The sequence below is a fragment of the Staurois parvus genome, unplaced genomic scaffold, assembly GCF_062004578.1.
Source record: "Staurois parvus isolate SC_StPar_1 unplaced genomic scaffold, SC_StPar_1.0 ptg000061l, whole genome shotgun sequence".
Classification (NCBI taxonomy): Eukaryota; Metazoa; Chordata; class Amphibia; order Anura; family Ranidae; genus Staurois; species Staurois parvus.
Window position 1 is genome coordinate 12,603,535 of NW_028317857.1, and position 23,334 is coordinate 12,626,868.

General features: G+C 41.3%; 1 protein-coding gene across 6 annotated transcripts in view; it reads right to left on the reverse strand.

The window, feature by feature from the left end:
- Positions 1-23,334, reverse strand: part of DIP2C (DIP2 acetate--CoA ligase C (putative)) — a 627,226-nt gene that overhangs the window by 259,069 nt on the left and 344,823 nt on the right. For 3 of the 6 annotated variants that reach the window (XM_089668744.1, XM_089668740.1, XM_089668738.1), the window contains 3 exons: positions 22,910-22,939; positions 18,522-18,659; positions 2,371-2,502 (listed from right to left, as the gene is read on the reverse strand). In XM_089668744.1, the coding sequence (XP_089524870.1) occupies positions 2,371-2,502; positions 18,522-18,659; positions 22,910-22,939 (300 nt within the window). The remainder of the gene's footprint in view (positions 1-2,370; positions 2,503-18,521; positions 18,660-22,909; positions 22,940-23,334) is intronic. The other 3 variants (XM_089668739.1, XM_089668741.1, XM_089668742.1) reach the window with 3 other exon arrangements.

A 23,334-nucleotide genomic window follows, 5' to 3' on the forward strand; every position in this document is an offset into this window, starting at 1 on the left:
ATCTGATGGGTTGGGGCAGGGAGTTCCAGAGGATGGGGGACACCCTGGAGAAGTCCTGGAGGCGGGCATGGGAGGAGGAGACCAGGGAACTAGAGAGAAGGAGGTCTTGTGAGGAGCGGAGTGTGCGTGCTGGGTGGTACTTGGATATTAGGTCAGTGATGTAGTTCGGGGCAGTGTGGTGGACGGCTTTGTACATCAGTGTTAGGATTTTTAATTTGATCCGTTGCGCAATCGGAAGCCAGTGGAGGGATTGGCAGAGGGGGGTGACGGAGATGGAGCGGTTGGAAAGGTGAATGAGTCTGGCTGCCGTATTCAGGATCGACTGCAAACGGGGATAGCCAGCGGCGAGGCAGGCCAGAAACGAGGGAGTTGCAGTAATCGAGTCGTGATATGATAAGGGAGTGGATGAGCTGTTTAGTGGTTTCTGGGGTTAGGAACGTGCGGATTTTGGCGATGTTGCGGAGGTGGAGTCTGCACGAGCTTGTTAAAGATTGGACTTGGGGCTGGAAGGATAGGTTTGAGTCCAGAATGACACCAAGTACTCTGGCCTGTAGGGCGTGTTTGATAGTGGCGTTGTTGGACATGATGGAGAAGTCAATAGGGGGTGGTGTCCAGGCTGGGGGGAAGACAAGAAACTCAGTCTTGGAGAGGTTCAGTTTAAGGAAGTGGAGCGACATCCAGTCAGATATGTCGCTCAGTAGGTGTGTGATTCGGGCAGAGACTGAGGGGGTGAGGTGGGGGGTTGAGAGATAGATTTGTGTGTCATTGGCATAGAGGTGGTAGTTGAAGCCGTGAGAGTGTATGAGTTGGCCAAGGGAGGAGGTGTAGATGGAGAAGAGAAGGGGCCCGAGGACGGAGCCTTGAGGGACCCAAACAGAGAGGGGGAGGTGGTAGCATTATAGGTAACTCTGAAAGAGCATTGTGACAGGTAGGATGAGAGCCAGGAGAGAGCAGAATCTCTGAGGCCGAGGGAGTGTAGTTTTTTGAGGAGGAGGGGGTGGTCGACTGTGTCGAAGGCCGCAGAGAGGTCAAGGAGTAGGAGCAGTGAATAGTGGCCATTAGCTTTGGCGGTTAGCAGGTCGTTGGAGAGTTTGAGTAAGGCAGTTTCGGTGGAGTGTAGGGGACGGAAGCCGGACTGTAGGGGGTCGAGGAGGTTGTTGTTGTTGAGGTGAGAGCATAGGCGGGTGTAGACTAGGCGCTTGAGGAGTTTGGATGTAAATGGGAGCAGGGAGATGGGTCTGAGGTTGTTCGGGTCATTGGGGTCCAGGGAGGGCTTTTTAAGTATGGGGGTGATGTGTGCATGTTTCAGAGGGGAGGGGAAAGTGCCAGAGGAGAGGGAGAGATTAAAGATGTGGGTGAGGGAGCGTAGGATGGAGGGGGAGGGAGGTCGTAGGAGTTGTGAGGAGATAGGGTCGAGGGGGCAGGTGGTGAGGCGGGCATCAGAGAGGATCTTGGAGACTTCCTCGATGGTAGTAAGGTCAAAGGTGTGAAGTGTTGGGGGGGCTTCAGTATGAGAAATGAAGGGTGGGGTGGAAGTGAAGGTCAGAGCAGTGGTGGGGCCATGGGAGAGGGGTGATGAGAGGGTAGCTGAGTGAGGGGGAACGGGGTTGGAGGGAGTTTGAGCAGTGAAGAAGTCCCTGCGGGTTATGTCGAGGGAGAGGGGGGATGAGGGGGTAGCTGTGTGAGAGGGGACGGGTTGAGAGGGTGTGTGAGTTGCGGCGATGTCCTTGCGAATTGTGTCAATCTTGTTTTTGAAGTGATTGGCAATCTCAAGGGCAGTGAGTGAGGTGCTGGGTGGAGGTGGGGGTGGCGAGAGTAGAGAGTTGAAGGTGGAGAAGAGTCGGCGAGGATTGGAGGAGAGGGCCTTGATGAGGGTCAGGAAGTAGGCTTGTTTGGCTGCGTTGAGGGAGGGGGTGTGTAAGGCAGATTTGTAGCGGGTGAAGGCTTGTTGGGATTTGGTTTTGCGCCATAGTCGCTCCAGGGCATGAATGTGTCGTTTGAGGGTTTTGGTGTGATCAGTCTGCCAGGGCTGGAGCGGTCGGGGTCTGATGTTGCGTGTGGTTAAAGGCGCTAGTGAGTCAAGGGCTGCTGACAGCGCGTTGTTGTAGGCAGTCATAGCCAAGTCGGGGCAGGACAGGGGGAGGATGCTGTCGTGGAGTTGATCAGCTGCAGATTGGAGGGGGGCAGGGTTAAGGTTGTGGAGGTTACGGCTGGTAGTAGTGTGACATTTGGAGGGGTAGGCGTTGGAGGACAAGGAGATAGAGAAGGTAATCAGGTTATGGTCAGAGAGAGGGAAGGTACAGTTAAATGCCATCTTAAACAACACTGACTTTTAAAACATACTGACTAGAATAGTTCACAGGTACTCACCATCGCCCGTTTCCATAAGTTCAGCATTGCCGTACTTCGAGGTGACCCGTGACGTAGATCCCTGTGGCCTTTCTACTTGTATGGTGTGCTCTGAGGTGTATGTGGTAACGTCTGGAGGGGCTGAATGGTTTTCTGTAAAATATGACACGATTTAGATGAACATAGAAAGATACCTCCATTATCTGGACAAAACAAATTGGTTGTCAGGAACATTTTACGGACATCCATCCCCCAGCACTGGGTGGAACAGCAGAATCCTGGATTTCTGGAGCTAATTTGACACACACAGAGCATGGCCATTAACATTCACAATTACTTATACAGGAAGCCAGCCATGACAGATGCATCACACATTTATAACACTGTCAATCTTTAAATTAAAACTGAAAGGGGTAGGACATTAACAGCTGAGGCTTCGGCAAACAAACCAAAAAACTGGGCAGGGTGGAGCAAAGCGAAGGGATTGGTCAATACACATTATCAGGCATTTTACATATCATAGGTCAGGATACAAGCACTAGCTATGGGTTTGCCATATATGCAAAGGAGTTGCAAACAAGCCTTCGTTTGCAATATGAATCACATAAATCACATCAGCCATGTAATTTAACAATTCTTGTAAATTTATAGAGATGAAACAGGTTTTATTATTTGTATAAATAAAAAGTTGCACCCTTGAAGGAAACGGCAGCTTCCCTGAGACCCCAGAGTTGTGATATCTTCTTAGACACTTTTTATCTTTACTAACCTCTCACACTGAAATGCTGAATAGGCAAAAACTATACTACAACCAGAAACGACTCACAAACGGATTACAGAGAGATTTAAGCCCCTTTCAAATGGAGGAACCAATCAGGTCCACCTGTCAGTTTTTCAGGTGAACCTGATCAGATGGTCCCTTAACCTCTATGGCCAGGGGGGTGTAAATGGATTTGTGTCCATTTATGCCCGCCTACCTCCGAGTGTGATCCGGTCCCCTAAAAAAAAAAACTGAAGGGGATCCATCCTCTCTTGTTTAGGTGGATCAGATTAGAGAGTAGTCAAGTGTAAACTGACAGCGGAGTCTGTTTACCCCTGGTCACCCATAGAGCAGAGTGGGCTCTGTACATGTCTGCTCTGCATACACTGAGCAGACACGGATGTATCATCCACCCGCTATATACTGCTCAGCAGCGGATCTCTGTACAAGGAGAAAGGAGCTGCACTAGGAAATAGACTCTTCAAGAAGTGAAACTTTCTGGCAAGTTCAAAGGCATATTGGAAGTGTAAAAAACCTGATAGAGTCAGGTGATAGGGTCTTGTTAAGCTTTTGTAATGCCCCCCATACTTAGGAGGTACAATGCACTGACACAAGTCATTAATTTGGGCAGCACATAACCAGCTCAACTGCACTGATTTTTAGGGGTACTCAGATGGATCATGGAAGGCCATGTAACTGTATCTTTTTGACAATCCAAACAGAAGAGAACTGTAGACCAAAAGATCCTGTTGAGGAATAGACTGGAACAATGCTAACACTGCTATTTCTGTCTTTTTATTCTTTTTAATTGGGTGTATCCTAATAATCACTAAGCCTAAAGTGGTATTAAACCCCAAATCAAAAATATAATATATTGCACCTTACAATCACTAGATGTGGTGGCTGCATTAGGGTTATTTTTTATGCTTTTTCCAATCTGGCCAGTAACACACATCCTGTATTAGAGTGCCTACACTCTGGATGAAGGAGCACAGGGGCATCTTTGGACAGAACAGGGACAACACGGAAACGCAGTAAAGTAGTAGGAGTTATTACACAATGGACCAAAACTTGTATGCCCATGCCCATGGCAATGAAAATCGGGCCTGAATACCAGGTAGTATGAGCTACCAGTTACTGCTATAACTTTTTTTTATTGTAATAGTACATTTTAATGTTCCATAAAATACAAAACTCTGGGTGCAGCAATAAGGTACTAGTTAAGTGCAGCATCAAAGAACAGAGCAGTGTTATAATCTCCCAGATCCATGCTGCTGTCTATCCAGAAGTCAGGAATTAAGCAAAAGGTTTAGAAACAATACCGATTTTCCCACTGCTAAGTGACATTTATTTTAAGTGCACCAGTCACCTATACATAAGCAAGGAATTAGGTTTAATTTGAGCAGACACAGCAAAAATCAAACGCACATTACACTGAATGTGTGTCAAGGTTCCTATATTTTTATTTTTCCAAAGGTATACATGACGTTCCAGGCAACATATACGGTTTTGCTTTTTTCAAACACTATTAAATAGGAAAACCACATTACTAATATAAATATATCAAATGTCTGACACAAAGGTAGATCTCACGCATGCGTAGACAGAGATCCAATGCAGTGTCTATCATATTGTCCTATAAATGGAGGAAAGTGATGCCTCCTGGGATACTGACAATACATATCCCAGGATGCATTACTTTCCTCTATTTGTAAAAAAAACATTATATAAACAGACATTGCAGGAGATCCCTGTCTGCGCATGTATAAGATCTAGTGCTGCCTTTGTTTACATATTATTCTTTGAATTAGAGAATAAAGCCTCCAGGGATGTGTGGCGTCTATGTTCCAGGGTTGTCATTCTTGCCTAGGTGAGAATGGAGGCAGGAGGCAAACTGAGTAAGTAAAAAAGGGTAGATTAAAAGAAAAGTATAAAAAGGCGAGTGTATATTAATAGTGAAGGGGGTGGGGTACAACCAGTCTGTCGTATTTTACATGCAATTATCACTAGTGGCCCTTAGCAGTAATCAGAGTGTTCTCCCTGCGGGAATGGCTCCCCCCACACGGAGAACACAATGGCTCTGCGGGAGGGATTACCCCCATCAACACAGTTAGTGTTTATGGAGGAACCAAACGATTTTCTTTTCTGCAACCATGGGTTACAGGAAAGAAAATCGCTCAATCTATGACTGGCTTTAGACAAAATGTTAGTTTTGAGTGAATTTTAAAATTTGGTAACGCATGCCAGTTAACTAGGGTGGATATATGGAAATTGAGTAATCACCTCCAGCAAACATCCCATCTACTTCCTTGTCTATGGAGGTTCCCAGGTAGCTGGGTTGTGCTACATATAGTAGTAGTTAATGACCTTCAACTAGACGTCTGCTGTAATGTTGAGGACACTTCGTAGCTTCTTCAAGTCACTTCTAATGGGGTATCTTTATGACACTCAATGGAACTAAAAAGGTGACTTCAAGAAACTACAAAACATCCTCAACATTACAGCACAAGTCCAGTTGAATGTGACTGACTACTACTAGCCATCTAATTCCTATGCTTGTACCTCCCAAAGACCCAACACCCAAAAATGAAAGGATTTTTAAATTAGTGAGACAAAATTACCTAACAAACAAAATGGCTCAACCCAGGAGGGCAAACTGTACTGGTCAGTAGACAGGTTTTGGATATTCCTCTGAGGACAGTGAGGTGAACATAGTGAGGACAGCGAGGAAGCAACTGATTTATAAAAGGCATGATAAAGGCTGGCACAGCCATTTCTGAACAGAAGTGAAGGCGACACCACTTGTCTTCCACATATGATGCTGTTTTACCCCCTTCCTGACCAGGGCAATTTTCAGCTTTTAGCGCTATCACACTTTGAATGACAATTGCGCGGTCATGCAAAACTGTACGCAAATGAATTTTTTACCATTTTTTTGAGATAGATAAAGCTTTATTTTGGTGGTATTTATTCACCACTGGGATTTGTATTTTTTTTGCTATGTAAATGAAATGTCCAAAAATTTTTTAAAAAAGTGTTTTTTTTATAAAATTTTGCAAATAAATAATATTTCATCATAAATCTTAGCCAAAATTTATTCCGTTATCTTTTTAGTAAAAAAAAAAAAATCCAAATTAGTTTATAAGCAAAAATTATAATTTTTAAACATTTTTTTTTACATTTTTATTTTATATTTTTATATTATTATTTTTTATTTTATTTTTATTTTTTTTACATACTGTCACCCTAGCAGTACAGTGTCACCATGGTGACACTGTACTACTTGTGAGGGGTGATGAAGATTTTTTTTTTTTTTTTTACACTGATTGCTTTTACACCCATATAGGATGTAAAAGCAATCATTTCTCTTTCTCTCTGTGTGCATTCTTGCACTCATTGAGAAGAACTGAGTGAGCTGTGATTGGTCACAGCTTGTCACATGGTACAAGGCTTTTGTGAATAGCCTTGTACCATGTGACCTCTGTGATCATTCACAGATTTCACACATAGTAAGCAATGATGTCAGAAGTGACATCTTGCTTACTACTTTGCATGTGATCACTGATTGGCCAATCAGTGATCACATGATCGGGACCTCGTACAGAGGTCCCGTCCGACGATCGGTGTTTCACTGTGTCCGGAGGACACAGCGGGCACCGGATCGCGGTGCTGCGCGCTCCCAGGGAGCGTGCACAAGCAGGGTGCGGGGAGGCCGTTTATAGACGGCCACCCGACCCTGCAGTGCCACCGTCCGGCCGTTTATATACAACGGCCAGTCGGGAAGTGGTTAATACCCTCAGCCATGCAAATTCAAGGATTAACATATATGCAGACTTCCTGACACCAAGGAAGGAATTATATAACTAGAACAGGATGGTTCCACATCTTTCACAATTTCCACCTTGTTCTTGGACAATCAACATCTACACATTCAATGGTGATTGGATTAAGCTGTCTGTGCTGGGGTACATTACTGACACTCATTAGAACAGAAGAAGTGGTTTGGCTAAGCTTCAAAATTTGTTCAGTTACAGGACAAAACCGGTTGAATGTGACTAACTAGTATTAGCTGTACCTTGATACATGAGAATGTTTATAGGCAAATAAATGCAATTTAAAAAATAGTCCAATCACAAGAAGTACAATGAGCAATGACAGATTGCAAAGTGCAGTAACCAATATTAACCAATCAGTGGTCATCTTTCATAGAGCAATATTCTGTAAACCATTTGGCTGCAATGGGGCCAATGCACTATAGAAAACTGTGTTGCTCTCATTGTTCTGTTGCAATGAATAGGTCTGATAGTTGTATCCTTTACATAGCCCCCCACTGAGGGACCTTCACATATTCAAGAAAAAGCATTGCATTTCTCATTGTTTCAAAATATCAAAGTATTAGCAGAATTGCCATCCACAGTAACAAACCAATGTCCTATACTAGGTCTCCAAGACCTCCTCTAGCTGATATGGAACTGCAAGTATCAGCAGGGGGTGAAATGACCAACGGAATGACCAAAGGTTCCAATCAGGATCTGACACAGAGCTGTCCTCCGGGAGTTGAAAATGTGGAGCCTATATTTTAAGTAAGGATACCAGTATTTTTAGAACAACGTGGAATTCCAGCTTACACCTATCTAGCCTTAAAACTGTCCCCTTCCCACTCCTAACACCTATTCTAACTACCTGTGTAAGAAAGACGTATATACTTACCTATTTTCAGCCCACGTGATTCAGCTCTCTTGTGTCATCCAGCTTGGCTTCAGGGAGAGGGGGAGCGCCAAGAACATATGAGCCATTAAAGCCTATCAGTAATGTCACCACTCCAGGCTTTACTGGCCATTGTTGGACTGCTCTCTCCTCTCCCCTGCAGCCGCCGCTGGCTGATGCAAGAGAGATCACCTAACCAGATCAAAATGGCCTAAAAATAAGTATATACATCTTTCTTATACAGGTTAGTTAGCATAGGTGTTAGGAGAGGTAAGGGGACAGTTCAAGGACTAGTTAGGCATAAGCTGGAATTCTACTTTAAGCCTAATTATGTTAAAATGTTATTTTCTTGGTTTCCTAAACTTCTGATCCTCAGAACTCCATCACCAGGCTAACTGCTAACAAGCTGGACACAACACAAAGAAAAGTCCCCTGCCAACTAATAGTGTTGAGGCCTACTCTGAGGTAAGTGCCAACATTTCATGCCATATATTTGATTAGTGCAAAAGTCAGCCAACTACTTCCGCGACACCTTTCTATACTGACATGACCTGGAATACCAGCAATACTCCCAGTTTCTTGCATGCTGACCCCCACCCCTTCCCTCTATGTAATACAACTGTTGTATAAGTTCTTATAAAGTGAAAGCCAACATATTTCTAAAAACTATTATGGGCATCACATATGCTTTATATTTATGTTATATACAGTTGTGCTCAAAAGTTTGCATACCCTGGCAGAAATTTTGGCATTGATATTGATAATATGACTAATCATGCCAAAAAATGCTCTTTTATTGAAGGATGATGATCATATGAAGCCATTTATTATCACACAGTTGTTTGGCTCCTTTTTAAATGATAATAACAGAAATCACCCAAATGGCCATGATCAAAAGTTTACATACCCTGGAATGTTTGGCCTTGGTACAGACACACAAGGTGACACACACGGGTTAAAATGCCAATTAGAGGTTAATGTCCCACATCTGTGGCTTTATAAATTGCAATTAGTGTCAGTGTATAAATAGTCAATGGGTTTGTTAGCTCTTACGTGGAAGCACTGACTAGGCTAGATACTTGTACCCCCTGGCAAACAAGCTTCATTTATCAATACAGCAAAATGAAAGCTGGACATCTTTCCTAAAGAAACCAGATTATTCCTTTCATTCTCAAATAAAGGACTAAGAAAATGGCACGATGCGTCAGATTCAGCAACTAATACAGTTCTTCCACAGACGCTTCTAATACATTTAATCAGAATTGTGATACGACTCTGCTAACAGTTAAGTAACTCTGCAGCAGCACGTCTCTACCTTGTATATGCTGCACACTCAATGCAGACAAAATCAAGCCTCCCAAATACAGAGCAGGCATTTATCCGAAAACTTTCAGCTAGAAGCAATTTGGAAGCACTGACCCGAGTCGTGTTAACCTACCATCATGCACAAATCTCTAAATGCTCCATTAAAGTCTGACTGTGACAACAAATACTGCTGGTCTATGCTGGGGCTTCTTTTAATTCTAAATACAAAGCACTGAACAAATAAAACAAGAAATAAAGGTGGGCACAAAATATAGAGCGGTGATACTACATGCCACTGGAAAAAGAGCATAACCCTGGGTTCACACTGATATGGTGCGGAATTCCCACCGGTTCATAATTGCACCCCGTTAATGCGAACTGCTGCGAGTGTGTATGATAACAACACCCCGAAATTGGTTCGCAAAACGCAGTGCGATGTGCAGAATTGGAACACATGGATGTGAATACTCATGCGATCCAATTCTAGTGTGGACAAAAAAAGGGTCCTGCATCTTTTTGGTGCGGATGCGGTGGGATTTGAGCTATACAAAATGTATGACTCAAATTGCACTGCACAGAATTCGCATGTGATTTGCACAGGAACGCGGCATGGTTCCTGTGCAAATCAAATGTGATGTTCCTCACTACAGAATTGTGAACCCAGGCTAAATGTAGTAGATTCTCGAAGATAACGAGGTTTAAGGGAGCAAGAGGCAAACACAGGCAACATTTTAAAAAAAGGGAGGGGGGTTGTACAACATTTAGAAAATGGGGTTTGTCCTACTCTCATCCCAGAGGGGTTCCTCTCTGTTTTCATCCCAAGAGTTCCCTAAAAACCAACTATGATAGGGGGCTTAGGAGAGTAAGGGCTTGTTGCGGTTTGGGGTGGGGGTGGTAAAACCCCATCATTGAGCTCTCTTTTTACCATTCCCCAATCACACACACTTTAGCTGCAGTGTACACATGTAACAGCCAGAGGAGGAATTATACACACTGTCACTCTGCAAGTGCCCTGCAACCTTGTGTAGTACAGAGACCAAGAGGATAAAGCAGGCAGTGGGGAGGCATTGTATCTCCTCCTCACCACCTGGTTTACCCTCTTGGACCCCACACTAGCATTGCACATGGTTATAGGGCATTTGCAGAGTGGCCCTATTTACATGATCACCCACTGAAAGCAACAGGAGGTATAATTCCTGCCACAGCGTGTGAACACCCTCGGCTGCTACCTCAGTAGCAGTGAAATGCACATGATTGTGACAAGGTAGGATAGCAATTATAGGTTTAAATCAAGTGGTGATGAGGCAACACTGGGTGACACTGTGCCTGGTGATCTTTGACTTTCCCATGTTGTTCAAGTAGATTGCCACCTCTCTAAGGTTGCCTACCCCTGCTCTAAATTAATGATAAGATTTGCATTTGCATTCTGTAAGTTTAGAATATCTTGATGCCTCTTCAGATATGAGTTTTACAGAACTGAAGAATCATTTTCCACATCTCCTGATATGCCTTTTACATCTAAGTTTAAGCCAACTGTGGCACAAGAGACATCATCTAGTACAACTACTAAATAATACATTATAATATAAACACCCTATCCAGCCACCAACAGATGCAACTAATGTGTTACCTTTTCAAGGGCATAAAGTATACTTTTACCCTGTACCCATTGCTTGCACAATTCAAATACAATGGCTTTCTTATTGTGTAGAAACACATGAATGGTTTTGCTTAGTGTGTATGCCTTTCAGTACTAACAGATTAAGTCAATTCATTTATCATGGTTGAAAAGTTGAACAAATACATGTATGTGAATGTGCCAGGAACATGTGGGATCTGCACAACATCAGGCAGCAGGAAATCTATATCTGCAGGATACAGCATAGATAACGAAATTCTAATTCTGTTAACCTGAGAAATATGTAAAAGGAGAAAATTATGTCAAAACCATGAGTTTGTGAAGAGGCTATCTGGTACCATTCTGTGCACTGCCAAACTATGATCTTGTTTCCAGAAGAAAGGTTGAAGCTGCTCATATTTAATGTAACCCTGATCAAAATCATGGTTATCATCTTCAGCTTGGTTTGCATCTTATCAAAAATTATAATCTCCAAAAGCTTGTAGAAGAGGTTGGGACCCTAAGTAGTAAAAGAAAGGCACACCACCCCAATAGTAGAGGAAGTGGTGGTCTGGTAAATATATTAAAGTAGAACTAAGGGAAAAACCTTTTTTTTTTAAATTTTGGAAAGAGTAAGGGAGGATTATAACCCGTCAGTTTATTTTTTGCCATCTATGTCCCATTTGGGAGATTTAACTTTAATTCCTGTCCTATAGCCAAAACAAGAAGTAATCTCTGCAAATTAAGGGAAATTTTTGGGGACCCCCAGGTCACCTGAACTAGTATTCCCATTAGAAAATGTCCCCTTACTTTTCTGGGGACCACCCAAATTCTGGGGTTTCTTATACTTTCACTTTCAATGATAAATGGTAAACAGGACAAATAGGGATGCTGAATCCCCCTAATGGGGCCACAGACTGCTTTAAAAACCTAATAATAGGTTTTCTAAGCCACTCTGCCCAAAACTAAAAAAAGTGTTGCCTTTAGTTATACTTTAGGCAAAACCACAAATAAGCCACTTCTTGGAACACATTGCTGAATCCCCTAGATTTTACAGTAAAGCTGTGAAGCCAAAACACTGCTTAATGCTTGCACACAATATAATAATTTGCTTATCTCATTCCTATTTCAGCAAATCTTTGCTCTTGTCAATCCAGTTTACAGGAATTGGTGGAACCATTTGTCACAAGACCAGCGGTACCTCTCTGTTGCATTCCATGATTTCTGCAATTAAAATCCATTTACTACATAAACCGCTCACCAGAAAAAAAAAAAAAAGCTGGAGCATTATCACAGGGTGAACCCTTTTCTAACCCCCTAAATGGTTTCAGATTTAAACTTTGTATGCAGTCAATGATCAGGTGACAAAACAGTCCGTAAAGTAAATTCTCGAAAATGAAACGTAATGTATCACACACCTGAAAAAGTGAAAGTCACCTACTGACTCAATCTAACACTAACTCTAAGGGGTATATTTATTTTACAAAATGCATATCAATTCACCCAATAAAAGTACGTGTACATTCATTCTGTGGAATTGGGGCAAAAATGGTTATTCTTTGTGCTGTTTGAATGTGTTTTAATGATTTAGAGGGTCATTTTTCAATGATACTTACTGGTATCCCCATCTTGTTTTATGGTAAGTGCATTATTTTCTAAATTTAAATCAATTAAATACATTCAACCAGCACAGAAAATAGCCTAATATCATTTGTTTGTTTTGCCGTATTTACACAGAATGGATATACATGCACTTTCATTGGGCGAATTGCTATGTATTGTTTTATGAATACTGTAGACCCCTAAATCTCAGGCAACAACTACATAACATTTAGAAAATAAGATACTATATTATCATAGCAACTGAATACTTTTGAGGCGATTTGCAAAAATAGCTATTAATTTATGTGATAAAAGATTTGCTAACTATATACAAAGTGCCAAGTTATCAGTGATAAAATTATATGTCCAAGGCTGGCCATACATTATACAATTTTCTTTTAATTTTCCTTTAGATTTACCTTCAACTTCACTATATTGCCAATAGTATTGGGACGCCTGCCTTTACATGCACATGAACTTTAATGGCATCCCAGTCTAAGTCCGTAGAGTTCAATATTGAGTTAGCCCACCCTTTGCAGCTATTACAGCTTCAACTCTTCTGGGAAGGCTGTCCACAAGGTTTAGGAGTGTGTCTATGGGAATGTTTGACCATTCTTCCAGAAGGGTATTTGTGAGGTTAGGCACTGATGTTGGACAAGAAGGCCTGGCTCGCAGTCTCTGCTCAAAGATGTTCTATCAGGTTGAGGTCAGTCAAGTTCATCCACCAAACTCTCTCATTCATGTCTTTATGGACCTTGCTTTGTGCACTGGTGCACAGTCATGTTGGAAAAGGAAGCATGCAATTGTCCAAAATGTCTTAGTATGTTGACGCCTTAAGAGTTCCCTTCACTGGAACTAAGGTGGCAATCCCAACCCCTGAAAAACAACCCCAAACCATAATCCCCCCTCCACCAAACATTACACTTGGTACAATGCATTCAGGCAAGTACCATTCTCCTGGAAAACGCCAAACCTAGACATGGGCGGCACAGTGGCTTAGTGGTTAGTACGTCTGCCTTGCAGTAAATGGGTCATGGGTTTGATTCCTGACCATGGCGCCTCCTGCATGGAGTTTGCATGCTCTCCCTGTGCTTGCGTGGGTTTCCTCCGGGTGCTCCGGTTTCCTCCCACACTCCAAAGACAAGCTGGTAGGTTAATTGTATCCTGTCTAAATTGGCCCTAATATGTGTATGTATGAATGTAAGTTAGGGACCTTAGATTGTACACCCCTAGAGGGTTAGGGATTGATGTGAATGTTCAATATATATGTGTAAAGCGCTGCGTAAAATTGACAGCACTATATAAGTACCTGAAATAAATAAATGTCCATTGGATTGCCAGACAGAGAAGAATGATTCTTCACTCCAGAGAACACATCTCCACTTCTTTAGTCCAGTGGTGTCCGGTGCTTTACACCACTGCATCCAAAGCTTTGCATTGCACTAGGTGATGTAAGGCTTGGATGCAGCTGCTGAAAACCCATTCCATGAAGCTCTCTACACACTGTTGCTGTGCTAATCTGAAGACCACACAAAGCTTGGAGGTCTTTAGCTATTCACTCTGCAGACAGTTGATTTCTGCGCTTCAGCATGCGCTGGCACCACTCTGTCATTTTACGTGGCCTACCACTTCTTGGCTAAGTTGCTGTTGTTCCCAGTTGCTTCCACTTTGCTATAATACCAGTAACAATTGACCGTGGAATATTTAGTAGCATGGGTGGACTTATTAGATAGGTGGCAACCTATCATGGTACCATGCTTGAATTCAATGAGCTCCTGAGAGCGACCCATTCTTTCACAAATGTTTGTAGAAGCAGTCTGCATGCCTAGGTGCTTGATACACCTTTGGCCATGGAGGTGATTGGAACACTTGAATCCAATAATTTTCAGGGCTGTCCCAATACTTTTGGCAATATAATGTATGTAGTGCAATGGCATGCCTGATTGCATAAAAAATTAAAGTGTTTTGGTTTGACCTCATATTATATGGTTTTGGTAAATCTAAAAGGTAAAATGTGCAATGTAAGGTCAGCCTAAATATGTGCAAAATCTCATAATCTTTGCCATAGGAAATGGCTTGCTACTCTAGAGAGGAAAATCACATAAAAGGTGAATAATGCCTAAATAACTGTTATTTTATGTTCACAACACACAGTTCTGGTGTATTTTTTTATCAACAGTAGAAAAAGAAAGATATGTAAAGCATAAAAAGGCTAACAAATAGCATAGAATAATTTAATTACCCTGTTCCATCAACTATCTAGGCTATGAGGTTGAAAGACCTTTCCTGGAGAAAATGCTGCTCCAGGCTCCCTCCAGTGCTGCCCATTACCAAAGCCTAAAGGGCAATAGTCAAATGATTTCTGCTGAAAGAAGGATTAACTATTGTAAACGCTAATCTTTCTTTGCAGCAGATATCTCTAGAGATGTCCTTGATATTCGAGTCGACCGTAAGTTCGACTCGAACATAGACTGTTCATGTGTTCAGCGAACACACGAACATGAAGGGAGTTTGGCGGGCTGTTCGCTCTGACAGTGCATTGTGATTGGTCAAAACAATGCACCTGACCACAGCTCAGGTGTAGTGCCCCCATTATACCCTAATTAAGTCTGCTGAAAGTAAATTTCTAATTGGCTGGCAAAGGCAAAGAGCACAATTGGGCAGAGCTAGTGGTGATGTCACAACTAGCTCCGCCCAATTGTCCACATCTGACCGGCAAATGTCAGATGCGGCAAGTGCCCGGCAGGTGCAGGGTTTCGTTTTTTTTTTTTAATTTCTGAGAGTAGGTGTTGCCGTGACAACTCTGGACGCTGTGACTGACTATGGATTACAAAGATGGAACAATTTTTTTGGCTTTTTTCTTTTTCTTTATATACCTACGGAGCAAGCCTGATTCCTTCATAATGCTAATAATGTCACTAAATTAACATTCCAGGGTAATTATACCTCTGTCAAGGTCTACTTCGGTTCTAAAAAGTTGCAAATGACAAAGCATTTATGTGGCTCAAAGGCACACTAAATAACATTCTCGCGGAATTTGCTGGTTATTATTTATCACACAGGTCACAAGAGCAAATACATAGATGGCCATTTCAGTGTCATCACAGAAAGCAACATGCAGAATTTTCAATAAACATTAGCTTGGCTCAGTTCTCATGCTTCACTGGACACTTGCAGGACACACAAAATGACCACAGGCTCAGTATAAGGGAAAGGGATTTCATCATTTTCATATACAATGGGAACAGTCTTCAGGGGCTACAGACAGGAAGCAGCGCCTATACTGATCTTTTCTTTTTTTTTTAGGTCAGACGCCCATGTGCCAATACTTTCAAGTTATATTTGATAAATAATGGTATATAAAACTTGGCTTTGTATAGAAAAATATTGTGTTCTCATCTGCCTACATCAGGGGTCTTCAAACTTTCTAAACAAAGGCCAATTTACTGTCCTTTGGACTTTAGGGAGGCAGGACTGTGGCCATTGGCAGTCAAAAAGGTCCCAACGTCAGTGGGGAAAAAAATGTCCCATCTTTGGTGTTTGTGGAAAGAACAGTGCCCTATCGGTTTTTGTCATTGGAGGGAATTGTGCCCCATCATTGGTGTGAAAGGGGGAATAATGGTCCATTGTTGGTGTTTTAGGAGAAATTGTGCCCCTTCATTGTTGCTGGGGGGGGGTGGCCCATTGTTGGTATCAGTGGATGAAATAATGCATCAAGGGCCAGAAAAATGCAAGCAAAGGGCCACATCTGGCCCTGGGGCCCCAGTTTGGAGACCACTGGTCTACATAATAACCCGCTTCTCTCTGCAGTTTAGTCATTCTGCTTTTAGAACCTGCTCCATTAAAATTAAGTAAAAAAAACAAGTTTAACTGCCTATGATTCAAGCTGCAGCTTTCTTTCTAATGGCAACTTTTTCAGAGAAAACACTATAACAGGTATCTATAGTCATTTAAAAAAAAAAACAAAAAAAAAACAAAAAAAAAAAACAGTGGTATAACATAATCCACAGAAGAAATCAGTTTTTCAGTATTATACCCTAATTTAGTCCACTGAAAGTACATTTCTAATTGGCTGGCAAAGGCAAAGAGCACAATATTGCTCTTTGCACCAGAGTTATGAAATGTCATGTCACAAACGGCATGCATAGAAACATATACATTCCTTGTTGGTCACCTTAAAACAAAACTTTTTTTCTTTATATAAATATCTGGTTTTACTTAGAATAGTCATGTATCTGACTGAGGGCTCAGACTGTGCCGCACCTGAATGGGAATTTTCTATGTCTCCCTCTCCTTTAAACCAGAAATTTCCCAGCTTTAAAAGACACAGCAGTCCTTTCCTTCAGTGCCGATTCATACATCTGCATTCTGGATTTCAAGGTCCGATTTTAGTGTGTATTGCAATCTACTTGTTCAGCGTTCAGGACCAATTTTTGTGACACAGGTGCGAATTGTACTGTTCACAGGTTCAGGGCCAATTTGGATGCGATTCTGGAAGGCTTTTTTGGTTTTCCTCAGGTGTAGAGGAAGGGGGAGGACAGCAAACTGTGCTAAAACTTGATTCTGAACTGAAATCCTGTTCACAACTGATGACGTGCAATTCAGAAATAATTCCCATAGAAGTCAATAGCTTCTAATCCACACCTGAAGCAGACCGCACTGCTCAGAAATTGGACAGGACTCTTTTTCAATCTCCGCTGAATCTGCACAGCTAGGGCGCCGGACATATGTGAACGGGCACCATCGGAAGCAATGTTATTTCACATGTCATGTGGTTTGGATGTGGTTCATACCGCATCCATTCTGTATATATGTGAACCAGCACTTGTGCATCTCTAAGCAGCATCGTCCATTGGCAGTCATGCAGTAGCAAAGTAAGGCAAGCCATAGATTATGCAATACAGGAATGAAAACCACGTTATAAGAAAGAAAATCGCTTGATTTCCCCCCATCAATACAGTATGTTTTAATGGGTGAATCCCTCCCTGAGCTATTGTGTTCTCCTGGAAGGGAGCCTTCTAGCCGGCAGAACACAATGATTACTACTAGAAGGCATAGCCACGGGCAGTAATCACATGCTAACAATCCAACAGGCTGGTTGTACCCAACTTGGGTACAATCAGCCTACCTATTGAAGGGTTGAATCTCGGCCAGTCCCTGCTGAACCATACGAGATTCAATCCATGTATGGATGACTTTACAGAAAGCAGAGCTTATCAGTCTGCTGCTTCTCTTTTCACTGTCCAATCACAGACTGCGGGAAGGAAGAGAAAAAATTCTGTTACTCCATCAGACAGTGCTGTGTAGCAGAGCTGTGTAAATTTTGGAATTGGATGGGCAAATATAAATCTTTTGGGAGTTAAAAGAGTATGGATTATATCTGTGTATTTAACCGCTTGCCTGGAGTTTAGCTTAAAATAAATATTACTGCCAAAGGCAACTGTCATACAGAGAACTACAGCTGGTACAAACAATATATTATCATCATGGCTTAGAAGAGGGGAGAGAAGTGGAATACCCCAGCCAACTCTGCTAGTTTCTGAGCCCACGGCAGTGACACAAATGACTAATGGAAAAAAAAAAAATAACATAAATGCAATATTAGCATCAGGCGAGACAGCTTCACAAATCCTGATTTACAACTAGAATAAATGGGAAAAATCATACATTGATCAAAATGAAACCTTTGGAACTGAAAGGATTCAACTTTTTGTTTAGAAAGTAAAAACATCCATACTCAGCAAAGCAAGTATAGAAGGATACATAGCATATGATAGTATGTTAGATAATAATAATACAAAATGCAATGCAGGCATTAAGTCTACCTGTGATCTTGTTTTAAAGTAACCAACAAGAAACACATGCGTAAACATCATTAATGTAAGCTGTCCTTTAAAGATCATTGCCTATTAAGATTGGCACATATGCATATGAAGCTTTGGATCATATAATTAAAAGGATGATCTAAGTCTATGTATAATTCCAGGATCCTGAAAAGTTATAAAAGGATTTGGAATTCAGAGCACAATTCAGTTACGTATGGGAGTGTTGCAACATATTTGGAGAAGCCAAAAATGGACTTGGGAGGAACTGGATAAAAAAATTTATGCCTGACGTGTGACGGCTAATGTAGGGTGAAGGGGAGGGAGGGATTGTAGGATATTTGGTTAATGTACTCACCGTTTTTAGGTGTTTTTTGCCAAAGGCAAGAAGCACCTTTTGCACTCGCCTGATTCTGTCCATTTGTAGTTAAGAAAAAACCACGCCCACTTGTGTCACATGACTCATTTTGATAGTGATCCTTGATGGAATGCACAACTGTCGGTGAAGGTAAAACACACCAAGATATGAGGATCGCCTTGCAGCTTGGTTATGAAGGAATTATAGTGCAATATAAGGTTATAATCACAGAGTTCCAGTGGCAGAACTCAATAAGTAGGTCAGTGCTCTATCGATAACGTCCTGGTAGGTTACTTGCTAATATCAAGGTACGAAAATCCTTTAATTCCACTGGGTATAGTAAGGTCAATGGGCTGTGTAAATAGGAGTTAGTGCCCCACAGCAAACACTAGAAATAACTCCCTTGAAGGTATCAAACCCATTGGCTGTGCTCTAGTTGCATCTTTACTTACACACTTCAAGGGTCATTTGGAAACTGCACAGTGAAGTATATCTAAAGACAAAACTTTTCTTTGTAAAATAAGCAATAGTTAAAATCTCTGCCAGTTTTCTCATTTTGCCATTTCTGCCCTATTGTGATCACTGTTACTGGGACTGAAAGTGAATGGAATCCCTTCTGGTAGTGAAGGGAGTGTCCCCACTGGGAGAGGCTGTGAATACTCCCATCACACAAGTTCCTGGAAATGGGCTCAAAAGTAGCAGGCTCTGCAGCAACTAAAACCTAAAAACTGGAATCATCACAGATCAATGCACAAATTTGCCAGAACACCATGGATTACCAAGTGTCACTAGAAGCTTTTATTGAAGAAAGATCACATCACAAAGGACCAAGTGCAAGAATTCGGAGCACCGCAGGACCCCTTAGTCAGGCATGTGAAATAAATAAAAGAATATAACAAAAGCAATAATAGCATCAGAAGAGGTAGCTTCATAAATTCTACATAATACAAAATGCAATGTAGATATTAAGTAACCAACAAGAAACACATGCATAAACATCATTAATGTAAGCTGTCCTTTAAAAATCATTGCCTATTAAGATGGAATCGCATACCTGAAGAAAGGGGTTCTGCGGTGCGCTGAAATGTAGCACTTTGTCTTTGTGATGTGATCTTTCTTCAATAAAAGCTTCTGATGACACTTGGCAATCCATTGTGTACTGGCATATATGTGCATTGACCCACTGGGAGATGTTCTATTCCTTTTCCAGGTGACAGCTAAAAATGTTAGGTTTTCCCCCAAGTTCAGGTCCGGTGTCAGTGGTCAATAAATAGAAATATTTGGCACCATGAAAAAATGTAACAGACTTTACTGAACAAGAACCAAAGTATACAATTATTTATTATATAATTAAAATATAAAGATATTAAATATCAATGTTTTAATTGATATTTAGTCCTCATGCACACTGGATGTTTTTACAGCTGCTGTTTTTGGCTTTTGACATTTTTTTCTACAACTAGTAAACCCCCAGCATGTTATCCTATGTGCCCATGCACATAGACTGTAATCAACATTTTTTGGCAGGGACGATTTTTGGCTGGAAAAAAAACCAGGACTACTGGGTTTCTAGAGGAGTTTTTTTAGCTGTAAAAACACTCTAATGCTGAAAAACACGGTAAAATGCCACAAACCGGCATTTTTGGATGTTGTTTTGACAAAAAAAAAACACTAAAACCCGCAAACGTGGAAAAACGCCGCTAAACGCTAATGCAAAACCGCTAAAAAAAGTTGAACAGTGACAGGTAACGTTACCAGCGTGATCAAAATGCCCAGTGTGAATGGAGCCTCAATGTCTTCTACAGTGGCGAAAATAAATATTTGACCCCTGCAGATTTTGTAAGATTGCCCACTTACAAAGTAATGAACGGTCTATAATTTTTTTCAGGTGTATTTTAAGTGATTGAGACAGGATATCAAACAAAAATCCAGAAAAAACACATGATACAAATGTTATAAATTGAGTTGCAGTTCAGTGAGTAAAATAAGTATTTGATCCCCAACCAAACAACAATAATTCTGGCTCTCACAGACTGGCTTTGTGATCAAGTGGTACACAGATTAGTCCTGTCAATTTAAGAAGGTACTCCTAACAAAAACTCATTATGTGTATAAAAGACACCTGTCCGCAGAATCTCTTTCTTCTATTCAAACGTCACCATCATTGGCAAGACCAAAGAGCTGTCAAAGGACGTCAGGGACAAGATTGTAGACCTGCACAAGGCTGGAATGGGCTACAAGACCATCAGCAAAAAGCTTGGGGAGAAGCAGACAACTATTGGAGCGATTATTTGCAAATGGAAGAAATACAAAATTACCCATCAATCGCCCTCAGTCTGGAGCTCCATTCAAGATTTCGCCACCATGGACTGAAATCCTTCAGCACCCGCAAGGTCCCCTTCCTCAAGAAAGCACATGTACAGGCCCATCTGAGGTTTACCAATGAACATCTAAATGATCCAGAGAAGGATTGAGAGAAATTTCTGTGGTCAGATGAGACCAAAATTGATCTCTCTGGCATTACCTCGATTTGCCGTGTTTGGAAGAAAAAAATGCTGATTATGACCTTAAGAACATCATCCTTACAGTCAAGCATGGAGGTGGAAACATTGAGCAATGGGGCTGTTTCTCTGCTAAAGGTGCAGGTCGACTTTGCCGCACTGAGGGACCAATGCACGGGGCCATGTATTGTAAAACCTTGGTTGAGAACCTTCTTCCCTCAGCCAGAACACAGAAGATGGGTCATGGCTGGGTCTTCCAGCATGACAATGACCAAAAACATATTGCCAAGGCAACAAAGAAGTGGCTGAAGAAGAAGTACATTAAGGTCATGGAGTGGCCTAGCCAGTCTCCAGATGTTAATCCTATAGAGAATTTATGGAGAAAGCTGAAACTTCAAGTTGCCAATTGACAGCCAAGAAACCTTGGGGATTTAGAGAAGATTTGTAAAGAACAGTGGACCAAAATCCCTCCTGAGATGTGTGTAAACCTGGTAACAAACTAAAAAAAACATCTTACCTCTGTGCTCTCCACCAGGTACTAAGTCATGTTTTACTTGGGGAATAAATTCTCATTCTACTCAATGAACTGCAACTCAATTTATAACATTGGTATCATATGTTTTCCCGGATTTTTGGTTGATATTCTGTCTCTATCATTTAAAATACACCTATGATAAAATTATAGACCCTTCATTTATTTGTATGGTGGCAAACTTACAAAATCTGCAGGGGATCAAATAATTATTTTTCCCACTGTATACCTTTTAATTTTGTAATAAATACTTGATTTTATACCAGGGTTGTTGTCCCTGGTACCAGTAAAGTCTGTTACTTTTTTTTCTTCGTGCTAAATACGTTATAGTAGGATGTGGTACGCAGTATGGCAACTACTTTCATGGAACAAACAGAAAGTCAATTTCCCCAGTGGGATCAATAAAAACTTCTAATCCCTCTTCATTCCATCTGGAAAAAAAGGTTTTGCTGTAAACACCCTTTACTTTACATGCGGATAAGAAACCACTAGTACATTTATTTAATAAAATAATAGATTCACAAGTTGCTTCTTTTTAATGGATTGTGAGCTAGATACATAGCACCCATTCTTAAGGCTTATCTAAACCCACAATTAAAAATATAAAGCCGAACAAAACCCATAGATCTGTTTCCCCGTAACAGAACTGTCAAGCCATCAAATGCTGGTGTCATATCTGTTCACATGGCAGCTACAGATCAAACAGAGGCTAAGATGGCAGCTTCTTTGGCTGTGAAGGATTGGAGGGTTTAGTTCCATTTTAATATGTTACATAGTATGCACTATGCTCTGCAAATTGTATCATCTCTACAACCAAAATTCTTCATCAGTGTTCACTTTTAAGCACCCTGTCATGGAGACAGATGGATTGTAATTTTAAGGGAAAAAAAGAGTCACAGATGAAAGGGAGCTCAAGAGTAATAAAACCATAGGCACCTTTAGAAAAAATAAAAAAGGTGACTCATTGTTCCTAACCTAGCAATAGTCCTGACCAAAACTAATAACTTCACTCTCAGCCCCATAACAGGGAATCTTCTACAATTGTTGCAAGGCTGCCATTTTGCTTGGAAATACCTTAATCCACTCCAATCCTTCCAAATGTTTCTTTTTTTTTTCATTAAATAGCTGCACTACATCACAAAACAGCCACAAAAGGCCACATTTGTACCTTCATAAATGACCCTTAATGTTCTAAAGTATGTTAACAGCATTTGTGTTGTTTTACGTTAAGGTAGATAAGCAAACTGGGAGAATAAAGGAAGGGTGTATCAGCATAGCAAGGAAGAAGCTTGGAGAGGTAGCACTGGTGAACAACTCAAGATGCAAAAAACATCAGAAGACTCGGCTATACATACTGTGGTACTGTCCGTCTGTCCTTTTATTTCCTTTAGGGAAGAAAAGCAATCGTAAGCCAAGATTAAGAAGAAAAATCTAAATGTTTTGTGTTCGGTAATAAGACAGAAACTTGCACTGAAAGATGGCAATCTGAGAAAACAGTTAAGAGTGAAATCTATGTGATGAATACAGCCATTCAGCAGCAGTGAATTTTCCACTCTTGGTGTTATGCCAACACTCAAGAGGTAAAAGAGACAAACAGAGTTTTCTAATCTAGACAGATAATCAGCTGGCATCTTGGAGATTCATCACAAATGCTATAACATTCTGTCTTCGGCCCTACAGAAGAATAAAACAAATCTCACCGAACCACAGCTGTTTAGACCAGCAAAATATACAGCGCACCTGAGCTTGGGTCAAGGATGATTCATAATTTACAATCAAC